The following is a 23,976-nucleotide window of genomic DNA, read 5'->3' on the forward strand; positions in this document are numbered from 1 at the left end:
CCAAAGTCTGTTTTTAAAATAGTTAATTTTATGGAGTAGTGTCTTTAAAACTGAAGAGTTTTTTGTTAATTTAAGACAACCCAGAGCTATTTTTTGCATTTGCATTCTCCAAATTCATTATGTGAATGATTGACATTCACATGGGACGGATTCAGAGAAAATATGTATTATAGCCAACAAGTGCCATCTTCTTATTGATAATCCAAAGTCTGTTTTTAAAATAGTTAATTTTATGGAGTAGCGTCTTTAAAACTGAAAAGTTTTTTGTTAATTTAAGACAACCCAGAGCTATTTTTTGCATTTGCATACTCCAAATTCATTATGTGTAGACACTGGTTCAAAATATCATGTGTAGAATCTCTTTAGTTAGCAGACTGCTAATCTTCTGCAGTGTCAACTGCAATTGTTCTATTCTATCCATCTTGCTTTTCAGCAAAAAATGTACTATCTATATAGCATCTCTCAATAGGACCTAAGTATATCAATGTAATATATCTGAAAAGATATGAAGTGTCATAGATATCTGGAATACAGCCAAATTTATGAAAATATAATTAAGTGCCTACTGTGATATAGTATTTTTATTATTATTATTGTAGTAGTTTTCTCTCTTTGTGATCTTCTATGCTGAGTAATTAAATTGAGTAATTTGCAGATGGATCTTCTACTGATCAGTATTGATTAATAATCGCTATTCTACTGTGTTTGTAATCTGGTAAAATGTATGCTGCAGAAGTCAGTTCTGCAAATCATGAATTTCAAATAATTGTACAGGAAAACATTAAGCAGAGCACTGTTGCCACAAGGTGGTTTCCAAGAGTATGGACATCATTGAACTCAAACCACAATACTCATATATTTAATTTGATTTCTATAAGAACGTGTAGTTTTTGGCTGCTGAGTATTTTGTAATATGTTTATTGCTTATAACTTTGCAGGAGTCCTTCGCTGAACATCTGGGCTACTCAAATGGGGTCATTAACGGGTAACTCTGTTTTTCCTGCTGTCCATAGTGTTGTATTGGAATTAATGATCGCTTTATTTTTCTGGAAGCTACATGTTAGGGAACGCAAGCATTTCATACAGAGGCAGAGGAAGTACAGGGCACATATGTAAAGCAAAACCTAATCATACTAGAAGTGTTAGAAGATGTTTTCATGACTGTCCGTCTCCTTCAGAATGGTAGACAGAAAAGACTCGCGTCTTCCTTTTCCCTTAGTTTGAAATAATACACCATCTGAAATTCATTGGAAATTGAATTTCAATTTCAATTCAACAGACTCTTCAGAGATATCTGTTAGGATTTTCTTCTCTTTATTGTTACTTTTGCCTTCTACTTTTCCTTTTTTACTATCTCTTTTCCAAATTAAAATAGCATTTCTTCGATTATCTGAAATGAAAAAGATTTGTTTTATTTTTCTTGACACTCTGTGCAGTTGTCAAGTTAATGGATGCTTTCTAAACAAAAAGTGTGTATCATCCACCTGACTTTCTTCCTGTTTAGGTACTAATGATAAATTTTTTTCCTTATCTAGTATACCAGACTCTTTGTGTCCTTAGCTAGTATACCAAAATACTTGTCTCCTAAACAGTTTAGGCTGATTATAGATTAGTGCATACATATCAGAAGGCTGTGTATCATCTGGATTTTGTGCCATTGCTAATGATAAATTGTATTTTGAGAGTGCAGACTCAAGGTTAGAGAAGCATTGCATGAAGTTTATTCCTGTAAAGTGCATCACTGTGGTGTTGATTTAGATGTTCTGTTTACTTGTATTCATTTTCTGGGTTGGGGGTTGCATTTCTGTGCTAGGAGTTGGTTTTGGAATTCTTGCATAGAAGACAAAAGAGTAGCTAATCAAAGCAGCTAAATACTGTTCGGGATGACCAAGTTGTATGGCTAGAGTATATGTCAGACTCCTGCCACTATCTCCATATATTAGTTCCATTTGCAATACTTCACTTCTGTGTGTGTGATAGTTGAGTGGAAAAGGGGGTAATTTCCAACAAATGCTTGATGAATGCAATTTAAAACTGCAGTTGCAATTGAATGTTGTTTTTAATGCCAGTTGAAAACAAAGCATCAGGTGAATATCTTAGCTTATAGAATGCTTATCTAGCTAAGAAATAGCATTTGTTTTAATAAATAATGAAAAATAATTGAGTGATTGAAAGTCAACACAATTTCTGTAATTGAAAAAAATTCAGGAAAACAGGACTTTGCATGTGTTTATTTTCATCAACATGTGCAATTTTAAAGAAAGAAAAGTGCTATTAGTCTCATTTAGATTAAGTAAATTAGTCTTTTTGTTATACTCTGACATGATAATGACTACAGACTTTTAAATGTGGGCTTATTCTGGTATTTACTTTGCTGCTTCTCTCCAACAGAGCTGAACTTTATCGGGCCTCAGGGAAGTTTGAGCTACTCGATCGTATTCTACCAAAGTTACGAGCTACTAACCATCGCGTGCTTCTTTTCTGTCAAATGACATCACTCATGACCATTATGGAAGACTACTTTGCATTTCGAAATTTCCTTTACCTGCGCCTCGATGGTAAGCTAAATGGAAAAAAAGGATAAATACTAAGATAAGAGGTAGTATCCTTCATTAGTTTGGGCATGGGAGCCCTGGGTTCTCCTCCCAGTATTTTCATAACAGTGCTGTGTTGTGGTTATACAAGAGCGAAAACAGGTTCAAAATACTGTTTTATAATCTTGCACGTGTATTTACCATGAAGTTATGCCAGTAGACCCTTCAGTGGCAGTTTAGTAGACTTTCCCATATTCTTCCAGACAAGGAAGGTACTGAGAAAGACGTGATTTTGCTTCTGTCGGTAGAAGTATTTGTCTCTGTCTCTTTCAGTGTTTTGTTTTATCTGTTTAATCTGCAGACCATTTAGTCAATGGATTCTTCTGATAAACGTTCCGGTCTATACCAGGAATGCAGCTTATGTATAAATTTCCTGCTTGGAGGCTCATCTCTTTTTCACATAGGTTTTAAAATCCAAGGTTCCCAATCAGTCATCACTATCTAAGTTATCTGAAAATCTTCACATGATAAGAGATGATAATGCCAGTGTTAGGCCTGTATTCCAATGGAATAAATGCATTTTTGTCTGTTTAAAATTCATCTGCTATCCTTCACAAGATAGCTGTATTTCAGCATGATGCCTGAATTTCACAGGAAGATCAAAAGCCTGAATTTCTTCATGTGTAGATATGTTTTATTACTTCAAACAAAAAGATGGTTTAGAAACATTTTAGATACTAATATTTTTGTTCTGTTCAGTGTCTCTGTTGAGTGCTGATTATCTTTGTGGATGGTCTGGATGAGGGGATTGAATGTACCCTCAGTAGATTCACAGACTGCCCTTGGGTCACAGCAAGCCCAGGCAGTGCCACAGGCTGGGGCAGAGTGGCTGCAAAGCTGCCACAGGAAAAGGACCTGGGGGTGCTGGTGACAGCAGCTGAACATGAGCCAGCAGTGCCCAGGTGGCCAAGAAGGCCAATGGCATCCTGGCCTGTGCCAGCAATGGTGTGGCCAGCAGGAGCAGGGCAGGGATTGTCCCCCTGTACTCAGTGAGTACCCACTGGAGAGGCCATACTCTCAGTTCTGTGTTCAGTTCTGGGTCCCTCACTCCAAGAAGGACATTGAGGTTACCTGGAGCGTGTCCAGAGAAGGGCAGCAGTGCTGGGGAAGGGTCTGGGGCACATGTTCTGCAAGAGGCAGCTGAGGGAGCTGGGTTGTTTAGCCTGGAGAAGAGAGTCAGGGGTGACCTTATCACACTCTACAACTCCCTGAAAGGAGGCCGTAGCCGGGTAGAGGTCAGTCTCTGCTCACAGGCAGCCAGTGACAGGACAAGAGGACACAGTCTCAAGCTACACCAGGGGAAGTTCAGGTTGGACACTAGGAGGAATTTCTTCACAGAAAGGGTGATTGGGCATTGGAATGGCCTGCCCAGGAACATGGGAAAGTCACCATCCATTAAAGTGTTTGAGGAAAGATTGGCTGTAGCACTTAGTGCTGTGATTGAGTACACAAGGTAGTGTTTGATCAAAGGTTGGACTCGATGATCTCAGAGGTCTTTTCCAATCTATTTGATTTGCTAATTGAGTCCCACAGTTCTATGAAAGAAAAATTAAAAATAATGTATCCCACCTGAGTTTTAAACCAGTGTGAAAGAAGTTTCCATTTTGGTCTTCTTCCATGATGATGATCTCTATGTCATACTGAGCTTCTTAAATAGTGATCATTTTTGCTTAATGTTTTATCTCGTACATAGTAGTATTACATAGGACCAGCAGCATTTATCAGAATGCTTTTTAGTAGAGAAGCAATGATTTAAGGTAAATACAGAGAAGAGTGTGAGTGAGACTTGAAGTTTCTTCTGAACATTTTTGACAGTGTTTTAAATTGACTCTTAGCTTCATGCTTTAATCAGAAGAAAAAATAGTACCAAGAAATATTCTCATCTTTTATTAATATTAATGAACATGAAGTTGAACCAATATTATCCTTGAATGTAAAATGGGATTATGAAATGGACACACAAGTGAGTTATGTCGCTGTGCCATAGAATGCCAAAACTGTCTGAAGAACAGAGGGCATGCTAACAAAGCCCTCTTCATACCTCTGGCCTGCATGTGCGTTAATACTTCTATTTAAGACAAATAAATTACATTACATTTTAAATGTTTTCAATTACTTTACATCATGTATTTTTAAATTGATTCCTTTTCATGCTAGAATATTTATGGCAAGACACAATATGGTAAATACACCTCATTGTCTTTTTCAGGTAGTTCATTAAATTAGATAAACCCTTTTTCTTCCTTTCCAGTTTCATTATGACAAATACTTTCATACTGGGATATAATCTATTCAGGTTCTGCCCAGCTGTCTTCTTACATGGAGTGTTTCCTACCCAGTTCACGTGCTTGTTGGGTTCACTGTGTCAGCAGTGGGCTCGCAGTTTGGCTGTGTGATTATGCTGGCTACAGATAGGTGGAGCTAATTTTCCTCCTAGCAGCCAATGTAATGCTGTGCTTTGCCCTTGTAACACCACCAGTGACATCACCCCAGTGTTAGGCTATTGCTGAGCAGCACTTGCAGTGTCAAGGCTTTCTCTCTAAACGCGCCTCTCCCCCAAGGGGTAAGGCTGCATTGAACTGGCACCCAGATAAGACAGCTGACTCAGGCTGACCAAAGGGTTGTGAACAGCCATAAAACCTGAGGGAAAAGAGGAGGACGCAGGGACATCGCTTGCTATGGCATTTGTCTTCTCAATTAGTCATTACAGGTGCTGAGGCCCTGCTTCCCAGGAAGCAGCTGGACATTTTGTTTGCTGCTGAGAAACGTAAAAAAATTCCTCTTCTTGCACACACACCTTTCACTTCTATTAAGCTGCCTTTTTCTCAGTACAGGAGCTTTTCTGTTTTATTTCCTCCCCATGTACTGCTGAGTGTGGGGAGGCAGGGGTCTGTATGTGGAAGCCAGTTGGGGAACAGCCCACCATAGTAATAAAAAAAATTTGTAATGTCATCATCTATACATATATCACCCTCAAGATGGGACATTTTAAGAATTTGCAGTCTTTTGGTATTAACTATGACTCCCAAGGCAAATAGTGACATTTTGATAAATCTCTATATAAGTAGCTTTTAAAAATATTTAATGCTGCTCTAGCCAGAAGGCATTAATCAAAACTAGAGCTCTCTTCTGTTTGTTTATAGTAGTTTCAATTGAAATTTACATGAGTTATAAAAAAGTATAACAATGTTAGCCAACATTTTAACATCTACTTTAGAAATGTCAAAACATTTAAAGAGACCTTTAGAAGTCCATCTTGTAGGTGTGATAGACAGTTGACCTAAACATTCATGGCCAGTGTTATGGAAAATGTGGCAGAGATGTCAAAAAGCAGTGCACTAAAATAACCCTTTCACATATAGTTTTAGCAACGGACATTATATTTATATTATTTCTGTTCACAACTTTATTATATGATATTTTAAATTTTTTTTCAGGCACAACAAAATCAGAGGATCGAGCTGCTCTGTTGAAGAAGTTCAATGAACCTGGATCACAATACTTTATCTTCCTTCTGAGTACAAGGGCTGGAGGGCTAGGCTTAAATCTCCAGGCTGCTGACACTGTTATAATCTTTGACAGTGACTGGAATCCTCATCAGGTTATATTTATTTTCTTACCTTCATAAAATGTGCAAAGAATCCATGATGCTTTTTTGAGTCGCTTCTTTAAATAGATGATGTAGCCTGGGACGAAAGGAAAAAATCCAAGGAAGAGATAAAATGCTGCTTTGAGAGGAATTAGTGAGGCAAACTGCCACAATCAGGAAATGTCTTTGTTTGATTAGGTGAACTAATTCTTTGCCTACATATATATTTTATCTGAGTGTTGGAGTATTCTCAGTGCTAGGAGTGTTGTAAACCTGCTTCATTAGTATAACTGTACTCATTCTTTAACCCTTAGGATATAATAACCAGCTCACTAGCCTTTGGTAGGTAGTTTGTAATACTTCAGTAAAGGCTATGCTGAATGCTACCTATCTCATGAAATTAGGTGACCATGTGAGTGCAGTAGTCTTGGCCTGAGAACAACTTACTCTGTGGTGGTTAGTCTGTAGTAATGACAGATACCAGAAAAAGACGATATCACACCCACTTTGGCTTGTTTTAAAAAGCCAGAAGGGGTAACTTGAGTTAAGCCTTTGCCACCTTTTTTTTCCTATTTGTAAGAAAGTAAGTTCAATATCCCTAGAAGTGCATAGTTGTATGTGTTTTCAGTTATTGTGCAAATGTATGCGATTCACATAATATTCAATGACCACATGTAAAATGTAAGGGAGGCAAGACTAAAAAGGGTTTTACTATCTGTGTTCACTCTCTCTGTAAATTACTCTCTGTGTTCTTTGCCTAATAGGACTTGCAGGCCCAGGATAGAGCTCACCGAATTGGTCAGCAGAATGAAGTTAGAGTCCTGAGACTGTGCACTGTGAACAGTGTGGAAGAGAAGATACTTGCTGCGGCAAAGTATAAGCTGAATGTAGATCAAAAAGTTATTCAGGCAGGAATGTTTGATCAGAAGTCTTCAAGCCATGAAAGGAGAGCTTTCCTCCAAGCTATATTGGAGCATGAAGAAGAAAATGAGGTAAGGTAGTTAGAAATAGTTACTCAGGAAGTACTGACTCTTCTTTTATTCATAATTTACAAAGATTGTCATAACTCTTGAAATTAAAAATTTCATTATAATTTCTTACTATCCATTTAGAGAAATAACTTAATTTTTATCTTTTTTTATGGTCACATTAATAGGTTGTAATCTACTGGTTATGATGTAATGGTTATGGTTAAATCTTAGTGTAGAATTATGCATTGCAACTTAAAACCCAGTCTACCCTTTATAATTTTGGCAAATAATTGCGTTCAAAGAAAGATTTTTTTTCCAGAACACATTATAAACCATTTCCTAAGTCCAATATATATGTTCAGCTAGGCAGTTTGATTTTCAGATGTGCTGAGCAGCTAGTACTACCTCAGTTCAGGTTTGAAGGACCCTGCTTATTGTACTTCGTTTGGAATCTATTTAAGTCAGATCTAGTTAAGATCTGCTTTGATATACCTTGGGCTTAGGACAAGTCCAAAAGTAACTGTTTCTTTCTGATGCTGTGTCCAGCCCAGACTTCTCATCACCACTTTCTCTTTGAGAAATAATTAGCTGTTTAAAAAGAGCTGTCAAGTCTTTTCTTTTAAAAGTGGGAAGTGGAGTTCTTTTAATAGTGGGACGTGAAAGGACACTGAATGTCCTTCTCTTTTCATTGTGTTCTTTTATGGAACTCAGAGTATGGAATGATAAACCTATTCTTTGGCTGTCATTGCAGATTCTTCTCTTAATTTGAACGAAATTCAGTATTTGGACAAAAGCCATATTTGGGAGAAATTAAATAAATGTGTCAGTTATACTGATGACGCATACAGAGAAATTTTTGATCGGCGCTGATGTTTTCCCAATTTGAAAATAGCCTGAACTGGTTAAAGACAGAGCTTTTGAGACCGATCTTGCTTCTGAGTGGAGCTTGTGTGTGTGAATAAGGTGCACACTGATAGGAGATTCTACAGCCTGTATTTCACTAGCATCCTTCATTACATGGAGTAAAGTTTCAAAGATCAAGGAGTTTACTTCTTTAGTCATTAATCCTCTTGTGTAAATTCTGCATTGAGCATTTAGAAAAGCATGATTAAGATGAAATTTTGTATTGTTTTAGTATTTTTCATAGAAATTAAAGAAGAGTCACAAAACATTTTTATCAGTAATTTTCTTTTATTTGTGGCGTTAATCAGAAATTTGGTGATATACATATGTAAAATTTTTGATTAAGTAAACCTGTAGTTCTAAAGCAGACCACACTCCCTATATGAGTAGGAAACCAGCAGACATTTTCAGTAATCCTGTGAATTTTTAAAAAAATTTGGAGTGCATTTGTTTCTGAAGCATTTATCTGACAGTGTTTCAGAAGTCAGGGCTGCTGCCAGGCCTGTGTGACATGCCTTATTTTGTATATGACTTCAGAACAATTTCTTTCTTGTGTGTTATATACTTAATCTGCCATCCTGAAGCAAGCAGATTTAAAAACTGTTTATTTGCCATAGCCCACCATCAGTCTTTAAAGCATTGATGTTGCAGCCTGGCTCCTGGCTGAAGCTTTTGATTAATACTTCTTTATGAACAGAGACTATACAAAACTCTGCCCAAACACTCAACCTCTTGAGGACTAGGAGGAATTGAATTTGCACCATTCTGCAATGGTCAGCCATTACTCCTTCATTGCAGCAGCACTGAGTGTCAAGTGGGAGATTGATGGGAAAAAAGTAAACCTCTCAATTAAAGTTAAATTATCAACAGTATTGACACAGCTTTGACTTACAGATGCAGACTGGCACGTCTAACAAAGATATTTTTTACTGGTAATCTAGTTAAATAAACCCATGCTAAGCAAACTTTAAACTTTTCACATTTGTATATAGAGTACTCTGTTCTGTTCATCCTTTTTCAGTAGCTTTTTTTTAAGTTCAGCATCAAGTCTCCCCTTATTTTTTTTTCTTCTTTCTTTTTTTGATCCATTTTTTCTTTTAGCAGTACTTGATAAAGCAGAGAGGTAATATCTGTGTATCTAGAAAGATTCATTAGAATAATAGCAATGTATGACAACTTAGCAGTTACTTTTTCATAGTGTAATTTTTTGTTGGCGGTTGAGTTTATTTATAATTTTTTCTTCTGCAAAGCCTACCTGTTTGGCAACAGGATTATTCAGCCTAACTGCTGATAATGTGCACACTATTGTTACAGCTTCTACTGTAAGATCACTTCCTTTTTTCAGGTCAGAAGTTACTCTGAGATAATAAGGAAGTATGTGGCCCTTTCATGATGGTCACAAAAGAATCTTTTTTTCTCTGTGTGAGTAACCATGTGACTTCCTTTTCATGAAGAGTGAAGGAGCAATGACTAGAAGTGAGAAGAACTAGCTCTCTTAATCACTTTCCCAGTTGCCTGGTTCATGTTAAAATCTAAATTATATATTCATTAAGGTACAAAGGTGTTCCTTGAGAATTGCATTAATGAGAACTGGTTTGGGTTTTGAAATCAAAATCCAGTGTCTGGATTTTGGTGTAGAAATCCAGACACTGGAGGGGAGATGTGAAGAAATATAAATTACTTACTATTTCTGAAAAATAAGCTACAGTATATTGGCTTTTTGGATGCTACATGCAGCATTCTATACTCCCATTAAACTGGGCTCAAAACAGGAGTTTTTAGGAAGAATTATAGGTCTGTAGCATAGTGTAATATTTGTTCAGAAAGCCCTGTGTAGAGTGACCTGTTATCTCTGGTTTCAGAATAATTCAGGGAGGAAGACTGAATATTTTGGGCTTTGTTTTAAAGAGTATATCATAATGGTTTCAGCTTTAATATTTTCAGTTGCACACTACAGTTCTAAATTGTTTTTCTAGTGTCTGTTTCTGTTTTTATTAAATAATCCATTTTGTCTGCAGTAAAATTTTCACATCTCAATTTGTAAGCAGAAAATGGTCACGAGAAAGTGATTCAGCAGGGTTATTTTCCAGGATAAAAACATGTTTTGTTCTTTTCATTTAATCAGGAATTTTTCAGTCATCTTGCTTTGATGGGAAAAAAACCTCAAAATCTAGAATGGTATTTCTGAAGGAATATTGTAGAATAGCAGTACAGAAATACATCCATTTTAACCAAAGCACTAACTGTGCTTCTGACCCGGGAAAACCACAAGCCAAAATTTCCTGGTTTTGTATTTGGTCATTTCCTCAATCTCAAATTTTGAAGGGAGTAATAAGTGTCATTTGTCATTCTTACCATCTTATTTTGTTACTTCTGAATAGCTGAACACTTTAAAAGGTTTCATTTCAGTTTAAGTGCTCCCACATGTTGTCAGAAAAAGAGGGTCAGTGGAGCTCTCAACTGAGGGAGGCTGTTAGTTCAAGGTGCATGTGAGTACTTCCTAATAATTTTATCCATCTTTCTAACCAGGAAGAAGATGAAGTTCCTGATGATGAGACACTGAATCAGATGATTGCTCGACGTGAGGAGGAATTTGATCTCTTTATGGTGAGGATGGGTAATCATAAAAAAATCATCTTCTCTAGTGTTTTTAATAAAGGCCTTAACCTTTTTATCACTCAAGTTTGTCAAAACTTTACTAGAGAAGTAGGTTTTATTTACTTGTGTTGTTCATCTGAGGAAAAAAGTGTAGTCTGCTTAAATACAGAGTTCCTCAAATGACACAGAGTCTTCGGAGATTGCTTGCTGTCAGTGAAATAGTGACAATCTAGAGGAAGAGTTTGACACAACCTGAGAAATTTATAGTTCAAAAGTGTCAGTCACAGTTTGGCTTGCTAATTCTACAGCATACTGCTACTATTCAACATTTTGTCTTACTTATGGACTTTGATATTGGCAAGGACAACTACAGGAACTTAGCAAGGTAGTAAATTAGTAGACTAACAGTGCTGTTTTCTTGGTGAGTTAACTGAGGTATTGTTGATGGTTTTATCAGGAATCCAATTAGCTGCATCTCTACTGCTACAACTGTTGGAACAGCTACCAAAATAGAGCTAGTGGTTCAAATGTGAGCCGCTTCTTTTTATTAGTACTTCCCTTTTTGTTTATGCTACTTCAGCACTGATGGAATAATTACTGAAATGCCTTTGTAGGCATAGCTCTTGCCTTTTAGTGTTTGTACAGTCTGAGGATTGCTAGAGGATGTCTGGGCTCCACTGACACCAGTACAGGGCAATACTTAAATACTGAAGGTAAAGCACCATGCCCTCTAATTCTACAGAGGTGGCTTTCTTCTGCCAGATGAAACAAGACAGACACTCCTGTGCATAAATGGATGTGTATCTGGTGGTATCCGCAGAAACAACTGCTGATAGGACCAGCGTAAAACCTGTGTACCCAGTACAGGTTTTATTTCCTCATTGTCTTCTGCTTATGAATTCAACTGTAAAAATTTGCTGTTACACAAGCATGCAGGGGCCCTTTTTGTGTAAGTTACAGTTGTTCATGTACGCTGTTGGAAAAGGTCATATTCCCCTGTATGACTCTTCTTTTGCTCTTGCTGATTTGCCAGTTTAGTGTTCTGATGCTGTGCTTCATTAAGTGTTACTCAGAACTGAAATCACTAAAGCCAGGTTGCACAGAAGAGGAGTGCTTACAGACACCTGTCTTTTTAAACTTTTCCATCAGTGATTTGAGTGTAAGGAGATTTACATGACACAAACCAAGAGATGGCCATTTGGTCCAAAACTCAAAAGAAATCATTTCATTTGAATTATTGACTGAACATACCCTGAGTTTTGTGAAGGTGGATTTGCTTCTAGAAAAGAGCTTCTGATTTCTCCTTCAGACCCAGAAGAAAAGAACTTGGTTGAAAGAAGCTGATGAATTTGTATCTGTTTTTTTCAACTTGTAGTATTAAATTTGAAGACTATTTAATGTAAAAAAAGTTGAGGAGCCAAGAGTAAAGACAGTTTTGACAGAATCACAGAACATACTGAGCTGATAGGGACCCACAAAGGTCAATTCCAGCTCCTGGGCCTGCACAGGACATGCCAAGAATCACACCATGTGTCTGAGAGCATTGTCCAAACATTTACTGAATTCTGTCTGGCTTCATGCTGTTACAGCTTCTCTGGGGAGCCTGTTCCAGTGCTCCATGACTCTCTGGGTAAAGAACCTTATCCTGATATCCAGCCTAAACCATCTCTGACACAACTTTGGGCCATTACCTCCGGTCCTGTCACTGGTCACCGCAGAAGAGATCAGTGCCTGCCCCTCCTCTTTTCCTCACAAGGTGCTTGACTGCAATGAGGTCTTCCCCCCACTCTTCTCCAGACTGAAGAAAATGGGAGACCTCAGCTGCTCTTCATAATGGTTCCTCTTAAGGCTCTTCACCATCTTTGTGGCCCTCCTTTGGACACTCCCCAATAGTTTTGTATCTCTCTTACACTGTGGCACCCAGAACCCAGCACTGGAGGTGAGGCTGCCCCAGTGCAGAGCACAGCAGGACAATCCCCTCCCTTGCTCAGCTGGCCATGCTGGGCCTGATTCCCCCAGGATACGGGTGGCCCTCCTGGCTGCCAGGGCACTGCTGACCATGTTCAACTTGCCATCAACCAGGGCCCACTGGTCTCTCTCTGTGGCACTGCTTTCCAGCATCTCATTCCCCAGTCTGTCTGCACATCCCAGGGCTGCCCCATCCCAGAAGCAGAATCTGGCTCTCAACCTTTTTGAATGTCATAAGGTTGGTAATTTCCCAGTCCTCTCATTTGTCAAGGTGTCTCTGCAGTCCCTCCCTACTTTTGAGGGAGTCACTAGCTCCTCCCAGTTTTTTTATTGTCTGTGAACTTGCTTAGTATCCCTTCAAGTCCTGCATCCAAGTCGTTTGTGAAGCTGTGTGGGCTGAATGTGTTTTTCATATTAATTTACGTGGAAGTTTTTAAGGGAAAGTAAGGAGTTGGTAGTAAAAATTTTAAGAGGCAAAACTACACGCTTTGAAAGCCAGGGTTTGAAAATAGTAAGACAGTAAGATTGTAGTTAAATATTAATAGCTAAGAAATAATTTAAATTGTTAATACAAAAAATGGTTTTAATTTTTTGTAAACTGTTTCTCTGTAAAAGAAAAATGTGAAAAGCAAGTTTGGCAGTCAGAGCTATTTGTCTTTTTATCAATATTTCAAGTCTTGCATAGTCAGATAAAAACCAAAAGGTAGTCTGTATTTTCCTTGCTGTAGTTATACCTGTGCCACTTCATTCCCTTTTAAAGCTGTGCATATGTAATCAGAATTCAGGAGTCTGCAATACCCAACAAAAGTGTGTTTGGGTGTCTTAGTGTCTTAGGTGTGTAAAAGCATGTATTTTACTTATTTGAAGTGAGCAACAAGAAAGATCAGTTCCATGAGCATCTTTGCTATAGTCACTTTGCAGGTTAGAAGTGTTGTTTGACACAGGACCTGAAATGTGGCTGTAGAGCTAATTCACTGTTCAGGGAGAAGGTGTGTACAAGTGGACTTTGTTCCTGTGGTTTTTAGAGGCTTCACATCATAAAAAAAATTGGAAAATATTCAGAGAAAAATCGGGGGGTTTATGTGACCTGTACAACTCTGGTCATTTCGTAAGAATACTTCAATAAGCTACTTTTCTGGAAAATAAATAGTTCCCTTTACTGTTAAAACTGCTTAAATAAAGTAAAGAAAACATTAAAAGAACATGATTTTTGATGTAAAAATGCCTTTCAAGTGGAAGGCCAAATGGGTACCAAAACTCCAGTTGTACTAATATGTTAATCTCCTTGAAGTGAAAATGGCAATCTACTAGAACTGGATGTATAAATTACAGATTTTACACAGAGTGGTTTGAATGTTTTTTTCCAAGGACTATCTTAGTTATAATTTAGAAACTTTTACATAGAATGGCTTTGATGTTTCTTCCAAGGACTCTTCTAGTTATAATTTGGAAAGTTTAAGATAACCATCCACAGTTCAGAGGACAGTAGTGTTCTGTGGTTTTTCTGAACTGGAAATTTTAGGGCTTGAATGTGCCAACGTTCAAGTTCTTTGCTTAGGTTTAAGTAGTAGTAGCATATTATTTTTAGCATTTAGGCCTTATTGATGACAGAAAGCTTATCATTATTAGTTATATAAAAATAATATAGATGTCTCTTGGAAGCACAGGTTTTGGAAAGAGATGGGAAGATAGAACTGGAGATTTCCCAGGTGTAAATACGGTTTGAGTAGTATCCTCAGGGAAAAAAAATCAGTTTATATCTCTGATAACTCACATTAACTGAGATTATCTTTAATTTTCCTTCCCAAGCACTATTATATCAGAAAACAGCTATCATAATGTACTATCTTAGTGTTCAGTTTTTGTGTTAGACAAAGAAATATAGTCATTGAGGAAAAAATACAAAGTTTCAGCATTGAGTTCCTGTTTTTAATGGCATTAAAATATGCCATCTTTTGACAACACTCAGGTTCTCGGCTAAATAATAGAAATAGAGCAATCTATTTCATTTATCCCATTTGAGCTGTCTCTTGGTGCAGCTGTCTGGTTGTCATGTTAGAATAAACCAAGCCACATGTTTGGCTTGAATGAGACATCTTGAAATTAATTCAAATTGAATGGGATGTTTTTTAATAGGTGAAATATGGAAGTCTGCTATAAAAAACTACAGGCTGCTCAGCCCATTCACTGTTGTCTAAAGTAACAGGGAACAGGGAAAATGCCCATGTATTTATAGTTGCTTCTTGAACATAGTTGGACCTACAGACTGAAGACCACTTCTTGCTTTCTGCTTTTCACTGAGTTTAGAAATTGGATAGTGCACAAGGCAAGGTGATGAAAACAAGTTGTAAGATGAACTTCTTGAGGTCATGTTTTAGAAATGCTTGTGTTTGAGATGTCCCAAGATGAGAGAAGATTCAGCATATTCAATGATGCCATTACTAAGCCTCAGGTTTTACATTTGGCTGGGTTTGACTGTCCCTCCAGAGAGATAATACCTCTGAATTAATGGATGTCTGTTTTGGCTAGCAGACATGCATTAATTGTAAAAGGATAATATGACATGCATTATTGTAAAAGGATGATATGTCTAGTTGGCATCATGTTTTAAGTGCAGCATCATGTACACAAGGGAGACATTTGTACATAATTGAGAATGGTTTTTTTATGACGTTTTAGTGGCCAAAGCAGTAGCCTCATATGATGCTACAGCCAATTCTGATGCCAGTCTATTTACATAATTTTTTTCAAATACAAAAGTGAAATGTTGGTGGCCATCTGGTTGTTTTCTCTGTTTAGCAGCTGATTACTGAGTGTTAAGTACTGTATGAGTCTTCAAAAGGCCAATTTGAAATGCCTATTCATATTATCTGATTTGAGTACTTAAGGCAATGCAGGTGCAATTCATGGGACCATGAGAGCCAGGTCAGTATGTAGTCGACAGAGGTGGATGCTTCCCCAGGAGGATTATAAAACACCTCACTGATGAATCAGCAGTAGATTGTAGGAATGTATCCTCTGTCTCCATGTCTGAGCCATTGTTCACCCCACGTGAAATGAATGATTATTTAAATTTCAGCTGAAAGTCTTAACATCACCTTCTTATGTTTGTAGCACTTTACCTAAGCTTATCTGATATTTTGGTGTTTCGATTTTCGTCTGGTACAACAATAAATCAGAAAAAAATTCAGGGGTTCGAGCGTGTTGGCTTTCTGGCTCTGTGTAAACAAGCCTTTCTCTGAATTTATTAGTTCTCCTTTGAGTCTTTGTTTCTTATAACAACTTTTAAATTTTCTTCTAATATTCAGGGTAACAAAACTAGTGTATTTTAGTTACTCTTTTTAGTACATAGTAGTAAAACCTTATGGGGACAGCAGTGTTCTTGTGATCTGCTTTGTGTCACTTTGCAGTGTGTTGTCTTAGTTCTGTCAGTGAAAGCTAGTTATGAAGTAGTGAATATGACTGGAAATTAACAATTGAGTGTAGCTTCCTTTTACAGATGCATTTTAGAAGTATTTAGGAATATTATGAAAGGGAGATATCTGGGAAGGACTTGGTTTAAAGTTTCAAGAGTTATTAGAGATGTGGGCATTGATACAGTTCACTTAATAATTGCCTTTAAAACCTTTTTATCCTTTGCCAATTGTCATTGCAGCGCATGGACATGGATCGTCGCAGGGAAGATGCCAGAAACCCTAAACGTAAACCTCGCTTGATGGAGGAGGATGAATTACCATCCTGGATTATTAAGGATGATGCTGAAGTTGAAAGGCTCACATGTGAAGAGGAAGAAGAGAAAATATTTGGAAGAGGATCCCGTCAGCGCAGGGATGTGGACTACAGTGATGCTCTCACAGAGAAACAGTGGCTGCGGGTAGGTTGTTGGTTGGTTGGTTGTTTTATACACTTGAAATTTACACATTTGTGGTAGGTTTTTCTTCTCATTTTGGAGTGAGCACAATTTTAGGCTTAAAATATCCTCATTATCCAGCTTCTGCTGCTATGTTGAAGATATAAGTAAGTTTTGAACTGCTCTCTACAAACTTAAATCAGTGTTACTAAGTGCTGGGTCTTAGAATGCTATGATAGCATTCTATTGCAACTGTTCTTATTTGCATGGATCTTACATCTTCAGGTACTTTTGTGTGTGTCGTCTTTCAGATGCATGAAGAATTGTTCAATATTCATGAAGACCGTTAGTCAGTATATATTTAAACTTTCTGTGCCACACAAGCTTATTATATTTTTTAATGCCTATATTTAATCCTTTTAAGAATTCAGAAATTTTCACTTAAATTTTCTTTCTCTCAGGCTATTTAATTTCCAAGTATTGAGCATTTATTAACTCCACTGAGATCAAAACATTTGGTAAATGATTTAAGAATTTTAAGGCCTGAAAGCAAAGATTCTACACTAAACTAACACCAAATCTAGGATTTTGTCTCTTGCTGTTCTTTGAAATCTACATTCCATGAATAATAATGCATGTGTCTTTTCAATGTGGTAGCAAGAGCATGGTAAAAAGGTGATTGTTGGAAAGGCTTTTCAAAAATTTTGTTGTTATAGTATGATTTCCAAAATTTATAAATGAAATATTATAAGTGCAAAACTAAATTAAATGGTTTGACAGAGTTTAAGTTTTGTTTTAAAAACTTGTCTGTTTGATTACAGACAATAACAACAAGAATATACAGTGTAGGTTTTGTGTAATTCCCTGAAGATAGATAAAAATCTTTCCTACGTAGTTTAATATGGGATGTTTGGGAGACTGCATGGTGCAATACTGTACTAAGAGCTAATCCAGACCTGTTGCTTAGGGAAGAAAAGGCCTGAATTATTCAAAAGCTGTAAGTTTAAGCAAGTCTGTGAAAATGCAGAAGTTTGATACCTGACATTTTCAAGTGGAGAAGAAAGATCTAAAAAAATAAACTCCTGTTTGGATTCTTGAAGATTTACCTTATCCTGCAGTGGAAGTGCATGCAGTATAGTGTACATTTACTCAGGGTCATTTTAAGCTACTTCTTTTAAAGATGGAACACTCTGGCTATGGCAGCATAGAAGTTAGCTTTGGCTTTTGTGTTTCGTGCTTCAGTTGGCTGTAATATTTGTTTTGAGGGCTTTATTGTCAAAAATAGCAGGCCTAAAAGAAATCCTGTGATCCCTGTCATACTGCAGGCAGAATCATACAGTCCTATGTCATTTATAATAGAAGTTCCAGATCTTACCTCTTCTAGCCATTTCTGAGCAGTGAATTTAGAAGTCTGCAGTGGATTGTTTCTGACTGTTTGGCTTTTTATTATATTTTATTTTAATTTTCCTGTTGAATTTTCATCTAATTACATGGTCTTAATAACTCTGCTCACACAGAGTAGCCTGATAGCACTTTTTTTAAACATTTCTTTGTGTCATAGGAGAGTTGTCTCCCAGTTGAGTAAGTTCCAAAAGTTAACCATGATTATGCAGTCTTTTCCCATAGTTCCTGTTTTCCGAATCTCCTGATTGTTTTCAGTGGCTTCCCATAGTTGTTTTCCATGTGACTGACTTCATTCTACAAGTTTGATCAAAAGACATGAGAATTCCAGATGCATTGTCATTTGAATAAGGAGGAGTTCTTTTGCATAACTTCTGTAGTACAACCTCATAGTTCAGTAGTTCATTTTCTAACATGGAAGGTATTGTCTCATGTTAAATTTTTGATCCAGTCTAAGACCTTAATCCTTTTCTGTGGCTCTACTTCCTTGCCAGCTTTTCAAAACCATGTTTCATACAGTCAGTCTTTCCTTCCTAAGAGGATTTAGCGTATACCCTTGTTGAATAATTTTCAAGTTTTCTTCACCAAAATTACTTGCAATTTTAAGCCTGTCCTAGGGTGAATTTCTGGTCAACTTGGTGTTCTCTTGAGATTCAGTAGGCGTACTTTCTATTCTGTCTTTCTAAAGACAATAAGAACACTGAAGTGATGGACCATTTGATAAAAAGCTATAAAGGACTACTCTGAGAATAATTTTTTAGCAGGTCTCCATACACTTGGTAGTAATTGTTTTTATCGTTTGCTTCTGAGACTGTATTGCGAAGCCAAGTTAGAAACCTTGCTAGGCAAGATGGTACATATGCTACATATACTACCCTTTTTTCACCATGGCTTGTTCTTCTGTTGAGAGAAATTATTCTCGCTTCTCTCTGTTGAGTAATTAAGCAAGTTTTCAAATTCACTAAGTTGCCTTAGGACAGACTGCTTCATAGTGTATTGTAATTACTATTATAATTCTATTGTATACCTAGTTTAACATGCTTTCAGGTGCATTTGAGGGTGTGATGAAACAAATGGAAGCATAAGAACTGCTAATAAGAACTCCTGGCTCACTGGTGAGGTGTTCCAGATGCCAATGTGGTACCCATTCACAAAAAGAGTAGAAAGGAGGACCCTAGTAATTATAGACCAATCAGCCTGACCTCAGTACCACGTAAGATAATGGAGCAATTTATATTAAGTGCCATTATGCAGCACTTACAGGATGGCCAGGGTATCAGACCCAACCACCATGGGTTTAGGAGGGGTAGGTCGTGTTTGACCAACCTGGTCTCTTTTTGTGACCAAGTGACCTGCCTGGTGGATGCAGGAAAGGCTGTGGATGTTGTCTGTTTGGACTTCAGCAAGGCCTTTGACACCGTCTCCCACAGCACACTCCTGGACAAGCTGGCAGCCCACGGCTTGGACAGGAGCACTCTGTGCTGGGTTCAGAACTGGCTGGATGGCCGGGGCCAGAGGGTGGAGGTGAACAGTGCCACATCCAGCTGGGGCCAGTCAGCAGAGGTGTCCCTCAGGGGTCTGTGCTGGGCCAGTTCTGTTTAATATTTTTATTGATGACATGGACGAGGGGACTTAGTCCTTCATTAATAAGTTTGCAGGTGACATCAAGTAGGGGACATGTGTTGATCTGTTGGAGGGTAGGAGGGCTCTACAGAGAGACCTGGCATGGTTGGATGGATGGGCAGAGTCCAGTGGGATGAAGTTTAATAAATCCAAGTGCTGAGTCCTGCATTTTGGCCACAATAACCCCCTGCAGCGTTACAGGCTGGGGACGGTGTGGCTGGAAAGGGACCTGGGGGCACTGGTGACAACTGAGTGGACATGAGCCAGCAGTGTGCCCTGGTGGCCAAGAAGGCCAAAGGCATCCTGGCCTGTGTCAGGAACAGTGTGGCCAGCAGGAGCAGGGAGGTCATTCTCCCCTGTACTCAGCTCTGGTGAGGCCACACCTCGAGTGCTGTGTCCAGTTCTGGGCCCTCAGTTTGGGAAGGACCTTGAGATGCTGGAGCGTGTCCAGAGGAGGCAGCGAGGCTGGAGAGGGGCTGGGAGCACAAACCCTGTGAGGAACGACTGAGGGAGCTGGGGGTGTTTAGCCTGGAGAAAAGGAGACTCAGGGGTGACCTCATCACTCTCTGCAACTCCCTGAAAGGTGGCTGTAGTCAGGTGGGGTTTGATCTCTTTCTCCAGGCAGCAACTAACAGAACTTGAGGACACAGACTCAAGCTGCACCAAGGGAAATACAGTTTGGATATTAGGGAAAAGTTTTTCACAGAGAGGGTGATAAAATATTGGAATGGCCTGCCTGGAGAGGTGGTGGAGTCACCATTCCTGGATGTGTTAAAAAAAAACAACTGGATATGACACTTGATGCCATGGTTTAGTTGAGGTGTTAGGGCATGGGTTGGACTTGATGATCTTAAAGGTCTCTTCCAACCTAGTGATTCTGTGATTCTATAATACTTTCTGGTCTCTTCAGTGGCATTACATTTATAATGTATCATTGCTTGTGCACTTTCAGAATAAAACTACCTAATTGGATAGATAATAAAGTAATGTAAAGTAACGAAATAAAGTAATGTAAGTTTTTTGGATTTTTTAAAATTACCTTATTTTTCATGTGTGTGAAACAGAGTTCTTTGTCACACTCATTGCACTCTCAGCAGAAGTCACTTTCATGTCTTTGAGAATATGTTTGATTTTTCTGTAATGGCATCTCAAGAAGATGTCATAATAATAGTGTTGCACAGCATATTCAAGGGAATGCTTAACTATGTCAACAAAAAAAAAGGTGGTAGATGCCATTTTCCAAAGCTAACCATGGGTCTATTTTTATTGCAGTATTACAAAATAAGGAGATTTATTTAGCAGTGAGGGATACCCCTCACTTTTCTTCTCTTGCTGTAGCTGCTATCTTCTTATAGAGTTTTCTGAACAAAATCTTCTGTTTCTGATCAGTAGGTTGGTTTATAATATTGCTGTCTAGTACTGAGCTGTCTCTTTTATGTCTTGCGGAGCTGACTAGATCTTTTTCAGGGTGTTTTGCCTCATTCAGCAGCCACAGCTCTTGATTGTGGAGTAGGTGCTGGCTCTTTTTAAGTTAGATCCTGAACTCTTGCTGATACATGCCAACACTGGACAGTGTAGCTCTGGCACATCCCAACAGGACCTCAAGGACAGCGTACCTTGAGGTCTGTATGCATGTCTGTACACTGACCAAGTATGCCAAGCTCCCTTCTTCCTAGGAGATCAAGTAACTGACTGTAGAAGCAAGGGACAAAATAATAACAGAGGCCAAACCTGTTATCATAGGCAGTATTTAGTGAGATTGTGCTGCTGCTGGAGAGCAGCCTGTCATTCGTTGACAGTCTCCCAGGAAAACTCTTAAGACAGTAACAGGCTTCATTCACTAGCTGTCGCTGCAGCTCGCTGTTCTATAACTGGTGGCATGACAACCATATCTCCTTTAAAAAAAAAAATCTGGAAGGAGGAGTTTGCTTCCCGATCTACAAAGCATTTATATTCTGGACGTATTTCATGCTTCAGCAGATTCTGTCCCTGCACCACTTCTACAGAAAATACTTTGCTGGTTCCCATGGCATAGTATTTTTGAGAGGGGTCATCTACTAAGAATTTGATTGCCTGAGACGGGCTTCAAGAAACAGAGGATTTATTTGAGTTGGTAAAAGACCCTTAAGACTCTTGCATCTGGTTTCAGCTTCTCATGCAATTTAATTGCTGGCTAGATGACATAAATAAAGTCATAGTCTCCAGTTGTCCTTGTTAATTTGAAATAGCTTTACATGCTGGCCAGGGAAGCATACCTGATTACAAAATTAACAGCATCTCATTTATGTCAGGCAGACATGTAAAAGTCATGCTTGTTTTGCTGATCTAAAATTGTAAGTGAAATTCATGCATTTGGTTTGTAATTAGTCAGTCTTACTTAAAGAAAAACAGTGCTGGCTTTCACTCATACAAAATATCTGATGTTACTGTTTAACATAGGCATAAATTTTGTTTATGTTTACTAAAGTTACATGGTATAATAAACTACCTAGCAGGAAAAATTTTTGATGTGTTTTTAACTGTTTCCTTAACAACTGGAACTTTAAATTTTGGATTTTACACACTTTACTTTCAAACCTGTCTGTTAACAGGTTTGATAGCAGAGATAGTAAATTTGGGTCGATTTGTTGGTATAACTTGGTATAAATTGCTAAAAGTTTTCAAGTAGGTTTGTGTTTTCTTAAAGAGCTTCAGTTCTATATATATAACTTCAGAATCAATACTAGGAAGGTATTTTAAGACATATTTTTGTAAACTGGCATAGTGGAATTTGATTTTACAGTAGTGTTTTGCTGATGGTTAGGGTCAGAGACAGACACCAACTTAAGGGATAGTGTAGTTTTCTATAATGCAAAACTGCAAAGAATCACAAAAGGATAAACTAAACAGTGCATCTAATCATTACTACAAAAAATGCCTGTAGTGATTAAGAAAGGTTACAGTTGCCCTGCTTTACCCTTCATCCAGATCTACATATCAACCCAGGGAAGGTGTCACAGTGAAGGACTGGAAAACCATGTCCTGCAGCTGGGAAATCCTGTGGTGCATCCACCTTGCAGGCAGCGAGGCTTCTGACTTCACGGTGAGAGTAGCCCAGCTTTTATAATAAGCAAGCTACCATTACTTCTAATACAGAATCATCTGGTTTTATCCTCCTATTGGGTTTCTCCCAAAGCCTTGCCAGGGCTCAAGGAGGAGCCAGGGGAGTTGTCTTTGATCCTTCGCCTACAAACAAGGCCAGATGTGGCCTTGTCCTGTTTCTAAATACAGAAAGGTAAATACGTGTTTCACCAGTGAGCAGGTACATATATCGTATTGCTAATAATGCTTCACTGATTAATGGCTACACATAACTTTTGGTTGGAGAGTTCATCTAGAGGTCAGCTTTGGCACAGGGCCTGTTGTTTAGGCCTTCCTACAACAAGTACTGAAATACCTGTGTGTAGAATTATTATTGTAGTCTGTAGTGGTTTTAGTCAGTATTGGACGCTGAAATTCATAGAAGGAGGGAAAAAAAAAGTTTTTACCCAGTGGATAGTTTATCTGAGTAGTTTATGTGCATAATACCCCTGCACCCCTGGTTTTCTCTCTTTCTTTCTACTCTATAACATTTCTGGTTGCAATTGCAAAATTTCCTGAGTTGCTGCTAAACCTGTTTCACAATCAAGTGAGTATTTGCGCAGGACATTTGAAGAAAATTGCATTTTGATCTAAACCATGCTCTGTAGTATTGAATTGCAGATGCAATTGAATTTGTTAAGCTGTACGGGAAAAAAAGTCACATGTAAAAGACTGTTCCTGGAAGATTAAAAAGTTCATCATCCAAGGGTGTTGTCTATTTTGTGACCAGTGATCATCAGAATGCTCCAGGTACTGCTAATATTCAGTGTGAATATTAGATAAGTTTTATGCATGTGGAAGCTGCTTTTTGAAAGGTTATACAATTGGATATGACTTCAAGACCTCATTGAACCATTTTTGTATTTGGTATACTTACTACCTATCTTTCATGTCCTTTCCATTAAATTCAATTCAGAATCTACTTAAGAAAAGGAAAAAAGGGTACTTTCATATTGTAGTGAAATTAAAACTAGTGAAGCAAAAAGTGTATTTTCTTGGTTTTTCATGGATGAGAGGGAATTTAAATGCATCTACCTGATAGCTTTGGTTCACTATTTTGGCAGGATAGCTTTGTTAGTTTCTAAGGGAAAGAGCCTGATCACGCTGTGTGACTTTCTCAGAAATTCTCTTGTCTTTTCTCAGAATGTGGAATCAGGGTCAAGAGTATTAATTTTGAAAACTAAAAAAGTACTTTGAAATGCTTCTTAAATGCTTCTTCTTCAGAGATATTCTCCATAAAGAAATTTTTTTTTTTTTTTTGAGAAAGACTTCAAGTCAGGAAATCTGAACAGGTGTTTATGAGGAGTACCTTCCAGTAAAACAGTGTCATATTTTCATAGGATTCTTTTTATTTCAGTC

General features: G+C 38.0%; 1 protein-coding gene across 1 annotated transcript in view; it reads left to right on the top strand.

Moving 5' to 3' along the window:
* Positions 1-23,976, top strand: part of SMARCA2 (SWI/SNF related, matrix associated, actin dependent regulator of chromatin, subfamily a, member 2) — a 116,502-nt gene that overhangs the window by 63,633 nt on the left and 28,893 nt on the right. Inside the window, exons 23-28 of the mRNA XM_036402793.2 lie at positions 939-985; positions 2,392-2,558; positions 6,032-6,195; positions 6,948-7,175; positions 10,587-10,664; positions 16,279-16,497. Of these exons, the coding sequence (XP_036258686.1) occupies positions 939-985; positions 2,392-2,558; positions 6,032-6,195; positions 6,948-7,175; positions 10,587-10,664; positions 16,279-16,497 (903 nt within the window). The remainder of the gene's footprint in view (positions 1-938; positions 986-2,391; positions 2,559-6,031; positions 6,196-6,947; positions 7,176-10,586; positions 10,665-16,278; positions 16,498-23,976) is intronic.

This window comes from Molothrus ater, chromosome Z (assembly GCF_012460135.2).
Source record: "Molothrus ater isolate BHLD 08-10-18 breed brown headed cowbird chromosome Z, BPBGC_Mater_1.1, whole genome shotgun sequence".
NCBI classification, from domain to species: domain Eukaryota; kingdom Metazoa; phylum Chordata; class Aves; order Passeriformes; family Icteridae; genus Molothrus; species Molothrus ater.